The following is a 17,180-nucleotide window of genomic DNA, read 5'->3' as shown; positions in this document are numbered from 1 at the left end:
ACATATCAATTACTGATACCAGTGAAGTCATAATCCTGTCAAGTTTTTCTGGAATTACAGGAACCACAGCTGTCTTGAGACCAGGATGGTGCTGATAAAACTTATGTAAGTGTCTACGCCATACAAGAAATTCTATTACATTAAGCATAACATTTATTCAGTACCTTAGTTTGAAACACTTTCTACTGTTAATCTCTCACATTTCATATAGTATACTATTAATAGACTGATCTATTTTTAACAAAGATGAGTTCTACCAGAATTGATTTAAATAAATAAATAAATAAATAGATTATTGTTATTGTTAAAGTGATACAGTCAATTAATTTTTCATGCTTAAAAATCTCCTTAAATATCTATTTTCAGAAGCAAGTTTGAAAAATTAGCCTAAAAAAAACCCCAGTCATTAGCTGAGTTTATTGCAGTGGCAGTTTAAATTCTTTGAGGGCGTTAACATTCTCATTTACAGTTTTGATAACATGATCTTCATTGGCAATAACTGCATATGAAAATGTTAATAATGCACTGGAAATGACTACATTTTAGACAATCACTGTTTAAAACTATTTAATTGTAAGTGTACCTGATATCAGATTTACTTCTCGAAAGTGATATTTATAGCTGAAATCATTTTCAACATACAATTTTGATAATTACCTCCCTTTTAAAGAGGAGTTGATTTGGGTCTTGAATATATGTAAAAAGTACTAGAACTGCATGTAATTCATTCAAATATATCTCACAATAAAAAGTTCACTTTCTATTTCTATATGTCTTTTCTTTATATGACATAGTTTCAAGAAAAGAAGATTTGTTACTTAAACTCATAATTCTGGACACACATCGAATTAAAGGCTCAAACTTTGACAGTGATCGCTTAACACTATTACTGATAATCTTAGCTAAAAAAAATTCCCATTTCTGAGATTAAGATAGGATTTGTGTAGCAGATAGTGAATATATCCCTTAAGCTTTAGTATGTAACAGAGTCAAGTCAATATCATATATAAACAACAGTGTACAGTACAGTTAAGTAACAGTTCATTTTATTTAGTTTTTACCCAATATTCTCTGAATTACTCAATTTTACTTCATGCCACTATATGAGTGACTTTCAAATAGCAGTTTTGTGAATTTCTCTGGTTTTTGTATCAAAACTGTTTTATTTTTAGCATTTTGAGAGAACAGTTATTCTAAAGATAACTTTGGTGTGACTGCATTAAGATTTATCTATGATCTCCCCAGCAACAAATACCTTCAAAATTGATAGTAGCTATAGCCTTTAGCATGCTATCAAAATTGATAGTAGCTATAGCTTTTAGCATGCTATCAAAATTGATAGTAGCTATAGCCTTTACCATGCTATCAAAATTGATAGTAGCTATAGCCTTTAGCATGCTATCAAAATTGATAGTAGCTATAGCTTTTAGCATGCTATCAAAATTGATAGTAGCTATAGCCTTTACCATGCTATCAAAATTGATAGTAGCTATAGCCTTTAGCATGATATCAAAATTGATAGTAGCTATAGCCTTTACCATGCTATCAAAATTGATAGTTGCTATAGCCTTTATCATGCTATCAAACTTGATATTAACTACAGCATTTACCATGCTATCAAATTCTAAGTCATTTTATCAGCCAGTTATCAGTCTGCGCTCACTTGATAAATGAAAAAGCAGACTTATGTAAAAGAAATCATTAAATTGTGAAATTAAAGTTGAAGTGCTCCTTCCCATAACACTTCAAGGTTTCTCAAAGACAATGACAATTAAGGCAAAAAAAGTCAAAAGTTTTACAGCTTGAAATTAAAACAGATTTGAAACTTACCCTTCTGTGAAATCTTTCGTTCATAGTAGGATTATCATCTATAGAAGCTTTTTCTACCTTTAAAGCATTTACAACTGGCTTTATAGTTATACCCTGAAAGAGAAATAAGTTTATGAGCTAATGATGACAGGCAAAGCCATGCAGGGTACAATGAGGGAATGAAACAGGGTGATTCTCTCTGGAAATACCAAAATTCATGTCACAATATTGACAAAAAACTATAATTTGTTGAACAGTGGGAGACAGGACTTAATCACAATTCCTGCTTTTTTTTTAAAGCTCCCACGCAAACCCCATTTAAATAATAAAATGAATTCTAGTCTAGCAAGAAAACCAGCATTAATTTTCTGTCCAATTATTAATCAAAATATCTGTATTGCACAATAAAGATTGTGATATCATAAAAAAAAAATTTAATTGTAATATCTTTACTAATGATACTTATTTAAACTAGTTATTTTATACTTGACATTTCATTACAATAACAAATCATGAACATTAGTTTCATAATATGTCTGGAAAGCTTATCGGTAAACATAATAAGCTGTTTCAAAGATGTAAACAGATTCCATTTTTAGTAAAAAAAAAAATCAAAGTAGGTCTGAACATGAAAACATGTTATTTATTTGATTGTATTCAAGGGAGTAGATAAGCAATAACGCATAATGTCAAATTAAAGGGACATGTGCGTAATTTTTTTTTTCGAGGGGGGTGGGGTGATTTGAGTCTTGAAAATATGTCCATAGTCCATAAAAATGTACAAAAACTGCATAATTCCCTCAAAAATATCTCAAACTAGTCATTTCTCTCTCTATTTTAATAATATTTCTATATATGGCAGTGTCACTAAAAAGTCGAGTTATCATTGTAACATGAATAATTCTAGACACACATGGATTTGAAGGCTCAAATTTCGAACACAATTATTACTGATTAGCTTAGCTAAAAGATTAAAGTACAATTGGTCAAACGTATGGCAAACCTGTCCCTTTAAAAACTGTGTCTCAAAGTATTCCTTAATTTGTCACGTATCCTAAATTTCAAATTCATTTTCTATCAGTGTTAAATCGTTATAGACCTACATCTTATTCAATGGTACTTTCTTGTTTCTGAGAAATTCCAAGACAAATTCAGCCTTCAGGAATAATGTTAAAGTTAATTGAATCTATCAGTTAGAGTTCTTCAAGAACACAATACTGGAGGGCATGTGTCATAACCTGATGTCTTCCTAGTAAGAAATGACAATGAAGGTTATCTAATATTTGTGAAACAGCCTTGGAAAGTGCTAATTTGACCGATAATACGTATACTGCTTCTATCAAAATATAGTGTTTTGTTTTTTCTACAGCAAATTATGACATTTGACCAAGTACCAATCTGACAGACTCTTATTTTTATCTGTATCAGAAAAAATGTTTTGAAAGGAACATCAAATTTTTGAGGGAAAATATCATTGATGCTTAAAGAAATCTATTCAGTTTAATTTAGGACAATGGTTTTGCATTCCAAAGAATATAGTTTTTAAAGAGTTGCATTCTTATATCTATTGTCTTAACAAAACATTTTCAGTAGAAAAAACCTACATAACATTTTGCCAAGTGAAACAGTGCAGGTCTTCAACTTGATTAACCAAAGGCCAGGGGATCAATTCAGGTATAGATTGAATGGATACCTTAAGATATTTAACTCTGTCTCTCACTTTCAGTGATGCAGGTCAGAAGGGCTTTCATTGAAAAGTATCCAATCGTCAGAATGGAACAATAAACCAAACCCTGTGTACTACAGATGAAAATCACAAAGTGTCATCAGGAATGGTCTTGGTCTGTGTTGTTTTGTCACCGACTCAAATCTTGGGTTAAATCTGGCATTTGCTCGTGCCTCCACGTCTGTGCCAGAAGGATTTATAATATCAAACAAGTTTGATAATCGTCTCCAACAATTTTATCGTCTGCAAGACAGAGCGTCATCATCCAATCAGATTCATTTCAATTTCAATTGCATGCTCCACACGTGATTATCGACATGGTGGAAAACAACTGATCGGCAACAAAAATCGCTGACCAAGACCGTCTGTGTGCCTGCACCTTTTGTCAAATTTTCATTATCTGAAACTAGAAAATATCAGCAGGGTGTATAACTAAATTTCTTTCAAACATAAATAATAATAGTTACCTGTAAAAACACTGTGAAGAAAACAACCACAATGGTCGTAGATACAAACATTCGTTTCTCAGGTATAAACTCTTCATTTAACAACAAAGCCAAGCAGAAAGCAATTCCACCACGTAATCCACCATAGGACATAATAAATTGGTCAAATTTAGATAATTGAATCAATCGAGTTCTGTTAACTATAAATGCTATAGAGACAATACCTGAAAAAAACAAATTGATATTTTCTGATTTAAAGGTCTGGGAAATATATGGTACAAAAATCCAAATCTTTTGTAGCTGCAGTTGTATATTGATAGACACATGATGTAATAGACTGGTTTTTGGTTTTTGGTTTTTTTCGTACCAACGCTTCAATGAATTCAGGGGAATGGAATCTAAAGTTATATTTGTAATCGCTTCCTGCATTAATATGGCTAGCCCAATCTCCAAAATCACAATTCTTACAGATGTTTTTAAAAGGGAACAGTCAATATATTCGGGGATTGATTTGGGTCTGGAATGTGCTTTTTATAGTCTTAAGAAGTACTAAAAGACTTAAAAATTGTATAATCCCTTCAACCTCAAACTAGAAATTTCACTGTCTATTCCTATATATGTGTTTTCTATATATGGCATAGTCTCACTAAAATCCGAGTCAAATATTCAACTTTCAAACGTGAATAATTATGAATACACATGGATTTGAAGGCCGAAATTTCGACGCTGTGAACACTATTACTGATTATGTAAGCTAAAAATATTCCTGTTTCTGAAATTATGATTGGTCGAACGGATGGTGAAGGTGCTGCTTTAAACTGTGGAATGTTTAGAACACAACAAAATAATCAATAAATATGAATGGTTTTGCAAGACAGACTTAATGATTGAGCTCTACTGATTGATATAACTGAGGCAGGGCATGCTCATGCTTTTAGACCATCAGATGTTTCTCTATTAATGGTATTGGCATCTCAATTGGAGAGTCCACAAAGACAATAAGTAATCAGTCACTAGTTCCAAGAAGTAATCAGTCACTAGTTAGTTACAAGAAAAAATCAGACATTAGTTACAAGAAATAATCAGTCACTAGTAACAAGAAGTAATTAGTCACTAGAAACAAGAAGTAATCAGTCACTAGTTAGTTACAAGAAATAATCAGTCACTAGTTACAAGAAATAATCAGTCACTAGTAACAAGAAGTAAACAGTCACTAGTTACAAGAAATAATCAGTCACTAGTAACAAGAAGTAATCAGTCACTAGTAACAAGAAATAATCAGTCACTAGTAACAAGAAATAATCAGTCACTAGTAACAAGAAGAGAAGTAATCAGTCACTAGTAACAAGAAGAGAAGTAATCAGTCATTAACAAGAAGTAATCAGTCACTAGTAACAAGAAATAACCAGTTTAATGGCTTTGAAGATTAGAAGATCCATTTTTTTCAGCCATTACAAAGAATCAAATATCAGGTCCATAAAAATGGATTCTAAAGACCAATATCATAATTGAATATTATGGAGTTAAATCTACAGAACAAAAGCAACCAAGGTTCCTTCTGTAAGTAAAATAGAAAATACTATATGATGGAATCTAATATTTACCTAAAGTTAGCCTACTTTGTGTGGGCATTTTGTTTTGCATATTTGTTTACTCCATTCTAATTTAAGCAGAAACAGAAATCATATACAGATTACATATTACAAAACCATGTATTTTTCAACAAACATCTTTTTTGAGCAATAGTATTTAAATATATAGATCATTTTATTGCATGTATCTGAACAACAAGTATAGTAAATAACATGACAAGTTTAAAAACTTTTCTTTATTTATTTCAACTTAATTCTTTTTTGATTTTAAAGGAATACTAACTTTTAGAATGGTCATTCATCGGTTTGACTTTCAGGTGCAGTAACTAAAGAATAGAATCCTTATAAATGACGATATATCCATTAAAATAAGAAATTATTGAAATAAGCTTCAAGCGTGTTTAATGAATCACTTAATTTAATGACTTATTACTTAGTTTTGTAAGTTAGTTTACCTGCTTAAGGGAAACACGGTAGAAATTTTTAACTTTCATTATCATTTTCTGTTATGGTTTTTATCATCATTATTATTCAGAATAAATCAGTATTTCCAGTTGGTTTTTAGTTTTTAGTTTCGTTTCGTTTCGTTTCGTTTCGTTTCGTTTCGTTTCGTTTCATTTCATTTCATTTCATTTCCTGTTGGTTTATTTCTAGAGAGATTTTGGTATATCCAATCTATTGTTTATTTTAAATAAAAGGAATTGCAAACTCAATATGGAATGGTTTTCACATAAATTAATTAACTTTCTAATTAATCAGTCACTGTAGAATCCAGACTTTAAGATTTATAGAATTTTGTCACAAGATATCTGAGAAGATTTATTTCAGAGTGTTTATTTCTATAATGTGGTTGTGGTTATACTCGGATACAAACTGAGAATGAGTTTTACTAAGTTTAGATAGCTAGGGTTTCACAATCTCCAAATACTTTTTCTTCAAGAAGTCTTAAAGTAAGAGCTAAAGGAAAACAATTGAAAAGGTGCAGAATACCCAAAGGCTTTCTTTCACAATGGGCTTTTAAAGGGGTATTCTGATTTTTTTTCAAAAAATTTTCACGATCAAAAACGTTAAAATGTTTCTAAAGTATGCTATTTATATCTACGTATCTACTTGATCAAACTGTTTTAAAAACAGAAGAGTATTAAATGATAATTAAGCAGTTCAACATAGTTTTGGGGTTTGGCTTTATAATGGCTTGGAATTATTATTTGAAATCTTAAGAATATATACATATAGCATACATATTTCTCTACAATTTGGCTTTTCAGATACGTTAAAGGGCACATTTCTCTAGATTTTGGTGTATAGTTTTCGCAAATTTGAGCACAAAAATTATTTTGACCAACAAAACAAAGTGGAATGCCCCTTTAAAAAGATTACAGCAGGGAAAATTTGCCAGTAACAGAATAATAAATTTCTTTGACGCCTTATCAACATTGAAATAAGATACGAAGTATTTGAAGTCTGAAGTCAATATTTTTCAATAGGTGTTATTACATTGTCTGTTTAAAGTGACAACCTTAAATGTCAAAGACACACTTTACTTTGTTAAAACTTGTGAAGGAAATTCCTTTGAGACTCACTGATGAAAATTCATCAAGTTAAAGTAAAATCTTAAATAAAATATTAAAAACTGCACAGACAGTTGTATTCTGAAAATGAGTCACTTGACATTCAAGACTACAAATCTGATCTGAAATATGAACAGATATCAAACAGATTTGAACTATTTTGCATGGTAAAAATGTATTACACATGTACCCATCTCTGTTAGAGCAGCAATCAGCAAAGTCGATCAAAAATATTAATGTCCATCAGGAAATGAAATAAAAAACTAACACAACCAGTCCATTTTATTTATAGATCTTTTATGATAAGCCAGATATTGTCAAATAAGTGAAGCCAAGGCTCAAAACGACCATGAGTCTGTCAGAATCTACGAGCAACAGGATTTTCAAAGACTGTTGACAAACAGCTGCATCTTATCAGCTGCTGCCACAGTTGCCACTGATGGCTTATGTTCTACCAGTAGCAACTAATTCTGCTTGTCCACCTGAGCAGGATGACTTTCAGACTGGGAACCTCAGCCATCTTGCAAAGCTTTAAGCTGACTCTGTTGAATATAGGTCATTATCGTCAACAATGTTGCAAAAGAGACACAGCAGCAAAAGTACATGAAATGTAACAAAACAAATTGAGAATGATGCTTACCTATAACTCTGAAGACTATACAGAAGAGTAGAGTGAAAAATACAAAATCTAGCTGCCAATCATGTGTTTCAATAATAGTAGATAACCCCAGGAACATAAATATAACAGTTTCACTAATATTGGCTAATAATTTCATAAAATATCGGCAAGTAGTCACAGAGGTTTTAGACATATTTAATTCCACGTAATGTCTCATTGTAATACCACCAAATGTCAACCTGAAATCAGAACAAAAATTCAAGACAATGATGATGTGTAAAAAATCAGACAAAAGAAATTTGTGTAACAGTGCGGGCACACGAACAGTCTTGGTGACAAAAATTCTGATCTATGTAAAATAATGAGTGTATTATTATCATTATTATTATTATTTTTAGTATTAGTATAATTATTATAAATATTATTATCATTAATATCATTATTACAAATGTACTTACGCTAATATACTGGACATGTGCACCATTTCAGCAGTAAGATAGGCTAAATATCCCAACACAAATACAAATAATGGTTCAATAACTTTTATAGACTCAGTATATTTAGTAATAAATCCACCAATTAAACCATATATTATACCAATCAGGGTACCACCAAGAGCAATAATAAAGAAAGAGAAGAAACCAGTTGCAATGTCGATGGGTAGAATGTTCATTTCACCAATTTCAGAATAAGATTCCAACATATGATACAGCACCTGAAATAGCAACAGAATTATTTTAGTTGTATGATTTTATCATTGCTTTTGACATAGAGTATCATCAAATTGTAAAAAATAGTATATATGTCTTTACTGAACTCTGGTCACTCAGCAAATATAAAAATATAAAAATATAAAAATATCTAAGAACATGTTTTTCAACTAAAAGCGACATTGAAGCTACAATTGCAAAGGTTGACTTTGATAGGAGTTAACATTTTCTACAGTTAAGACTCTGTGACACAAATTTTGACCCATTTAGAAGCTCGAATCTGACCTTGCTATTTAGAGAGATGGAATACAAGGAAACATGGCTAATCCTAACATTGTGGATGGTTAGAAGTGCTGCCATATAGCCTAAACTTGATCAAAATCGACAATGACCTTGAGCTGACATGCACTCTGATGATAAAATGTTATTTCACTATTAACTCTAGCTCAACCAAAGAGGTTCTATCAAAGTCAACAAAAAGATATTAATGCTTCCAAATTTGGTACCAAACAGAACTTCCTTTTGTCTTAAACTGTTGGTATTTCTAAATAATTAACACATACAAATATTTCAAGAAGGATTACTTCATTAAGAAGCAATAAGTTTGTTTAAAGATCTCCAATTTTGACGTCATATTTATGAAAATAAACAGGAGTATATGAATGATTCTCTAACAGTTTTAATATGTATATGTCAATTTCTATGATTAATTGTGGTTTATTTGTGTATTTAGCATCATTATATACAAATTTAGCATCTTTTATCTATTTTAGACCTAACTGATTATTTCATTGAAATGATGTTGGCATTAATTTAACAAAAGACTGGTAAACAATGATACATAGAGTAGTAAAAAACGACAATTAGAAAAGCAGAAGTGAACCACCCACATTAAAGTCTCTGTACCCTACAGATATTACTTTTATTAAAGGAACATTACCTCTTAGAATGGTCATAAAATTTAAAGTTTCACACTTGGTCAACAAGTGTATATATTCATCAATTGGACTTAACAGGTGTCAAGACTAAATAATAGAATCTCTATATAAGACGATATATCCATTATGCTTCTATGCATGTTTGAAAATTACTTAATTTAATGAATTATTACTTAGTTGTATAGATATATTGGATTATAGAGAGATTCTGTTGTATAGTTATGACTTCAGGTTAGTCTACTGATAAACAAGATTTATTTTAAGTTTCATATTCTGGTCATACTAAGAGGTAGCATACCTTTAATAACTACTAATATATACATTTTCTAATGCTTCTTATCTACACCAATGTTATCATTGTATTGAAGGCTTTAACAGCTATGACTGAACCAAATTTAAAAAAATATTATCTTCCAAAGGAAAGTTATCGCCATTGTCCAAAATATTTACATTTATCAAGATATTAAAATTTTCATAATAAAAAACATTGTAAATTATACCTGAAAATAATTCTTAAGTACAGTAATCTATTCATTATCAAACTGCATTTATTTTAAAAGCACCTTCAACTAGTTCTGGTGTTGGGCCTCATAAAGATTTCATAATATTAGTTGAAACCTTTAGAATACGTAGGAGACATATTTCTCTATAATTAGGCATTGTTTAAATCCATACAGTATAAAAAGCATAACAAACTTTAAAAGTTTATGTAAACCTTGCAAATAGTTTTGCCGTAAAAAAATTAATGAGAGGAGTTTTTTATTGACAAAAAGTCGTATAAAGTCCTGTTTGGAATTTTGAAATGGAAATTCATTAATTCTATTAGAGAAATCATAGCTTCCAGTAACTCATCTTCACAATGTCAAGCTGTTACAAACTTTACTGAAGACCTTTCATTACATCATTATAGACACTTAAATTCTCTTGTATCATGGAATAATCCAAATATAGTGATTTCAATGGATCGTATGCTAGCGAATACAGCCAATCAGAGCTCTGGACAGAAAATCTGTAAACATTTAAGGTATTTGAGAGATCTGACAAATGTCTTACAACTTTAAACAAGGAAAGTGTCAAATGATGTCAAGGTATGCTACATAGAGTATAATAGGTTGCCAGAGGATAAAGTTTCTCTACACAGGTTCTCAAACATAATTTCCCTCAGGCTAACGAGCTCTTGATAATTATTGTTTCAATTAAGTTCAAATTTCATTTTATTTTTAATGATGATTCTATTTTAGTTTCTGAACAAATTAATAATAGATCAAGTATGAACTAAGAAATTTGAAATGAAGTTGATTTCCAATTGAAATTAAGGACACAAATCAGTAACATTATATTTTTCCTTTCTCCTTTTATTGGATTTTCAACACGCTATAAAGATTCAATGATAAGACATGATCTAATACAATATCAAAATTAATCTAAGTTTATACTCAGAGCTATGTTATATTGAGTTTTATTGTTCGGCAGTAATCCTCTAATCTGTGAATCAATTGATTCCTCACTTCAGTTCAGAGAATGTAGAAATGAGAAAAAGATTTTTAACAATGCATATAGAGGCCATATTCAAATCTTATGATTTTTTCTTTAAAGAGATTGTAAAAAGGATTTTTAAATTTAGCATCAATTTGCACCATTCCAATTTTCAATCAGACGTCTGTGGTTCCTGCAATTCCACACAAACTAAGTGTTTGATGATGTCTCAATGTGATTAAAGCATATTTTGCGATTAATGATGTTATCATGTCATCATCAAACACTCAGTTGCAGACAACAAATTGATGTTATCAGTATCCCCAATACACATACAAAATTTAGAAAACTTCTTTACCATTCCTTTAAGGTACAAATATCAATCTAAACTATGATAATTTAAGGGCTCTGATTGGTCAAATTATTATCTGAAATCATCTATACAAGGGTCTTATAAAGTTCGTTGGTATATCAAATTTCCTCGATTATTTCCATATAAATTAGAACAAATTGGGGTGTGTGTTACTATTCAATAACAACAAAATTTATATTTTTATCAACAAAGCCATTTCAAGACTATTAATACCAGATTATTTTTAAGCTTATAAAAACACAAGTTATATTGATAATCCACTTCTAGTTTTATTATTAGATTATTACTAGTAGATTATCCATATAACTTGTGTTCTTAATGTTTACCTTCCTGTTTCTATATGTCTTACAAAGATTATATATTAAAGCTTATATTCCAATTTCAATAGGTAAAATTTGAAATATACTAAAGAACTTGCCAAAACAGGCATAATTTAATGATTTAAATTCCAATGTCATCTATCAACTTATATCCAAAGGGAGATAACTGTCATTTTTTTATGATCTGCAGTGATGAATTACATTGAAAACTGTGGTTTTGTGACATTTTTTTACCATTTCAAAAATCAAATTGCAGAAATATTTACAATAACCATCAAGATTGTTTTAATATGGCAAGCAAAAAACAGTAAACAGAATGTTGACTTCTTTTTTAATGCATATATCTGTTGTTTAACACTGATAAATCAGAGCCAAGATGGATCAGTGAGTTATAGCTTGCTAACTAACAGGTTTGTGCCAAATTAGTATGTTCGCGAGGATTTGCCACTCAGTTTCATATCTGATGCATGTTAACTGTTAACATGGAAAAAGCCTCTTATCATTTATTAAGGACAAAATGAAGAGTCCCAGAAACAGGAATTTTTTCAAACTAAGTGAAACCATAATAGTGTTCACAGCTCACTGTTGAAATTTGAGCCTTTAAATCAATGTGTGTCCAGAATTATCCGCATTTGAAAGATAAAAATACAACTTGTCATTTCTTCAGACACTGTCAAATATAGAAAAGACATATAGAATTAGGAAAAGAAATTCTTAGTTTGAGATATTTTTGAAGGAATTATGCGGTTTTCATATATTTCTAGTACTTCTAGAGACTATTTACATATATTCAAGACTCAAATCAACCCTCCAAAATTGGTGCATCTGTCCCTTTAAGATCCTTGACCAGAAAAGAATAAGAAGGCTAATGTCGTTATCCTTGCATAATGTTCCTCAATAAATTTTCATTAGCCTATGCAACCAAGAACAGAAAAGTAGGAACCAAACTTTATTTCAATCCCAAGTGATTATTCCAGTGATCCTGGAAATACAATCAAAACAAGGCATCTGAACTATTATCATGACTGTCTGGTACCGAGTAATGGTTGATGTTAGATTCCTCATTTGAAAAGTGAAAGACAAATGACTTAATAAGCGAATTCTACAGATATCATAAAATGGCGTTTGATAATTATTTAATTGGATTTCTATTGATTTCTTTTAGACAAGACCTAATAAGTATTTTTTCAAATCAACGTAAAAGGAAATGAAATAAAGTTACGATTGAAAGGATTGTCTGATCAATTGTCTGGAAAGGCAATGTATCACTACACTGGATATTTTTACCTCCAATATTGAAAATCTTTCTTCAATAACATAGTTCCTTCTCAAATAGTTGCTTATTATAAACCAGTGGCCAAGACAAACTTATATTTATTGAGTTATTTTCTTCAAAGAAATGAAATGGAGTTTTACATCCTACTGTTTGTTAACCTGTTGTGTCGATGATTACTGTCAACACCATACAATTTACATCAAGCAAATTTTGCCAAGAAAAATTTATGTCATAAGTTTATAATTATTTCATCAGGAAAATAAAAGACTTTTATTTCAAGGCTATGTTTTAGTTGTGCTAAGAGGATCAGTAAATTCTGATTTCAAAGCAATAAAAAGCTAACTTCAAAATTAAGTAAGAAATTAGAATTTTCTTAACAAAGAGAAAAAACAAATCTCAAAGCGAAATACATCTATCATTCAAAAAATGAAATACATCTACCAATCAAAAAATGAAATACATCTATACATCTACCATTCAAAAAATGAAATACATTTTCCATTCAAAAAGTGAAATACATCTACTATTCAAAAAGTGAAATTCATCTGTCATTCAAAAAGTGAAATACATCTACCATTCAAAAAGTGAAATGAATCTACCATTTAAAAAGTGAAATGAATCTATCTTTCAAAATGTAAAATGAATGTACCTTTCAAAAAGTGAAATGAATGTACCTTTCAAAAAATGAAATGAATGTACCATTCAACAAGTGAAATGAATCTACCATTCATAAAATGAAATGAATATACCATTTAAAAAGTGAAATGAAATACTTACCACTGTGACACCATCATTTAACAAAGATTCTCCAAACACAATAATATATAACATCTCATTGACGTGGATTTCTTCAAATATAGCCAACACAGCTACTGGATCAACAGCAGATATTAGAGCACTAAAGAGTAGGCAATGGAGTAAGCTGATGCTTCTGTTGATGGCTCCAACCAGTGTCATTGCCCATAGCCCTAAGCCAATAGCTATGGTATTAAATAATGTGTTCACTACGGCCAATAGCAGAATGGTTCCTAAGTTATTGAAGAAGGCTCTATTGGGCATGTGGTAGCCTGCATCAAAGATAATAGGCGGCAGGAGAAAGAGGAAGAAGGTATTTGCATCCAGGACATATTGGTCTGTTGAAGCAGCTTTACTATAATGCAGGACGGCACCAGTACACACTCCCAATGCTATTAGAAGACAACTTTCTGGAACATTGGCTGATAATGTCTTGAATAAATGGAATGCTGAAAGAGTAAACAAAATTACATAAAGGTGGAGCTTAATTTCTTCTCAAATTCAAAAGTGACATCTGCAAATTTTTTTATCTTTTTGTGGAAGAATCTACTTGACTCCCACAAAAAAAGGGCTGTAGAATGAAAAATTTAATGTGTTTCAACTGCAGGCTAACAGAACCTAGTTGTCTAGCAGATGCCAAAATCACTTTGATAGCAAAAAAATATCCTAATACAGACACCTAGCGCTGCCATTTTCAGTTCATTAAAGATCCAGGATAGCTTTCGTTATTTTGTGTGTGGATAAACAGCTTCCAAAATCAGATAACAATTCAGAAACAAGTATGTTCAACTTGATTCAATCTTTCATATCTTCAAGCATCTTAGCCAAGAGATGAATCGCATAAACAAACCCATTAATAGATATTCTTTGACCATTTCATTAGGAAAATTTGATAACAAGGAGGAAGTTTCTCATAACTAATGTTTATGTTTCTGTACTTGATTTAACTGATGTAATGAAGTTATCTGAGAAGACGTGAATTGAATCGAGATGTTTAATGTAAATGTGAATGTTGATATTAATTGAATTACTTCCAAACTGTTACCAGAAAACAAGTTTGCTTGCAGTTCAACTTGATTAGAAGTGGGTGGTTCTGATTTTTAAATATCTGAGATTGATAATGTTATCTTCCCTTTTTCTAATCAAATTTATTTGTTAAGCTTGATATAAAAAAACGAACATTGGATTTTTCATTAACTCTTTGAATACTGAGTGTAAATGAAATAAAACATCATTTACCCTGGACTCTAAGTAATATAAGGCCCTGTGTGCTACAGGCTGTGCACGTTAAAGATCCCTCAACAGTTGGAAATAAAAAAAAAGCAGGCTAATGCCGCTGTCCTGGCAAATATTCCCTCATTGCACCCTGCATGGCGTAGCCTGTCTTCATTATCCCACATGGTGCAGAAAAGTAGGACGTAAAACTCCATTCATTTCATTTTATTTTCTAAGTTATATAACTTAGAGTAGAGCATTTGATGCTAATGTCATGTGACATCAGTTGGATACGGTCACGGTTACGGTTAATGTTGTATAATCATTTAACCAGTAAACCTGTCACTAGAGTAGATGTCAATAGAGATAGCAATTCTTTTTTAATGCACTTCCTTCGCTGTTCATGCACTGTTTTCCTTTCAAATAAATTAACACAGCAGTTAGGTTAACAGAGCAAACAGCTCCTTTGGCATCCCAAGTCTGAAAGCTTTATTTTATTTGAACTTGCAAACATTTTGATAAAATAAGTAATAAGGGCGTTGCTTGATCTTGACCCCCCACTTCTTGTCATGTTCACAATGTTGCTTAGCTTTCAGAAAATCAACTAAGTTGATAATTGATTTTACAATCATGTTGACAAAAACAGAAAATTCTGCGTACAAAAGGAAAATAATTTTAATATCATTCATGTAAAAAGTCACACACACTCTCTCTTTATTAAAGGTTTTTCATTTTTTACTATCTAAAGATCATCTCTTTTTGTATGTATCAAAAGAAAATCCTTGGAATCCATAGAGAGTTCACAGTTTTAAACATATCTAGTGTATCTATTCACGTTTCCCTGGCGTACTACAAACCAGACTAAGTTGGTATAATACATCAAACATAGAGTGAGATATGATCAACAACATATTAAGGAAGTTTTAGAAGTTCATTGACTGGTGAAGTAGTTTGCACTCACAGAACTTTCAGTTAACAAATAACAACAAGTCAAGTTTCAAAAATAATTAATAGAGTTTTACATCTGCACATACTTGGACTAATGTAGAAGGGCAATGCCATACAGTGTGCAATGAGGGAAATTTTGCCAGGACAGCAGCATTAGCCTACTCTTTTTCGATTTCCAACTGTCTAACATGCACAGTCTGTAGCACACAGGGAGTATGTTTCACAAAATTTTATTTAAGATGAACCCCAAAGTTAAAGAAATACAGCCAACTGATAGCTTATGAGTAAAATTGGCCCTGATTGGTCTACTACAGCTACTTAGTCTCCTATATCAGCTTCTGCTTTGACCCAACAGCCACTCTGAGTTTTTCTTTTTATATAAGTATAAATTATAGATGGAGAGATGAGTGGTAGACAGAGATAATATAAAATACATTAAACATAAACTCCATTCTTTTTGTCTGTATGATAAAAATACATTCAAAGTCACCATCAAAAACTGTCATTACCAAACACTTTGTCATAAAAGTAAATTTTGTTTACTTTCAATTTATCCTTTTATTACACAAGTGGCCATGTGATCACCAGTGAGCACTATACTGTCCACATGATTACCTAATAAATATTCGACTGGTCTGAAAGTGGCTGTTATTAAGTGGACGTCACACAATATGAATGTCATACACTTTAAATTATATTACTTGACAGTTGGAAATTGAAAAAGAGCAGACTAATGCTGCTGTGCTGTCCTGGCAAAAGTTCCCTCTTTGTACACTGCATTGCATTACCCATAGGACGTAACACTCCATTCCTTTCATTTCATTTTTGAAATCACATTACTTGGAGTTCAGGGTATATGAGGTTTTATTTGAATTCATACTCAGTGTTCAATCGGTTTAGGTATTTCAGTACAGTGAACCTAATTAATACATATTTTTTAAATACAGTAGCGTTTAGAAAATGTTCATAAAAAATCAATGCACTTAATTGATCAAGGTTTTTTAAGCGTTTTACCAATGCCATGACAATAAGAAACACACCAAGGAAAGTCAGGTTGAAATTGCAAAGTGCAATTCTAATGATTTAAAGGTATACTACCTCTTAGCAAGACAAAAAAAATTTAAATTTTCAAACTTGGTTAAAATGAGTCTGTGTTCATCAGTTGTTTAGTTAAATGGATATATTGTCTTATTTAAAGATTCTATTCTTTCGTCATGGCACCTGGTAAGTCCAACTAATGAATATATATACTTGCTGACCAAGTTTGAGATTTTAAATTTTATGTCCATTTTAAGAGGTAGTATAGCTTTAAGTAGGCCAATCTGTTGCCAAAAGGTTGCCATTATAATTATTTGAAAAGTTATTA

At 30.9% G+C, this 17,180-nt stretch overlaps 1 protein-coding gene across 1 annotated transcript; it reads right to left on the bottom strand.

The window, feature by feature from the left end:
• Nucleotides 1-1,226: 1,226 nt before the first annotated feature.
• On the bottom strand, nucleotides 1,227-14,343 carry LOTGIDRAFT_170465 (hypothetical protein; the record flags this gene model as incomplete). The annotated part of the gene is made up of 7 exons (XM_009069119.1): nucleotides 1,227-1,496; nucleotides 1,831-1,923; nucleotides 4,003-4,205; nucleotides 7,785-8,002; nucleotides 8,222-8,478; nucleotides 13,634-14,100; nucleotides 14,331-14,343. The coding sequence occupies 7 exons, from the start codon at nucleotides 14,341-14,343 to the stop codon at nucleotides 1,227-1,229; spliced, it is 1,521 nt and encodes a 506-aa protein (XP_009067367.1).
• Nucleotides 14,344-17,180: the final 2,837 nt, after the last annotated feature.

Source organism: Lottia gigantea, assembly GCF_000327385.1.
Source record: "Lottia gigantea unplaced genomic scaffold LOTGIsca_99, whole genome shotgun sequence".
Taxonomy (NCBI): Eukaryota; Metazoa; Mollusca; class Gastropoda; family Lottiidae; genus Lottia; species Lottia gigantea.
This window is presented reverse-complemented; position numbering and strand designations above follow the sequence as displayed.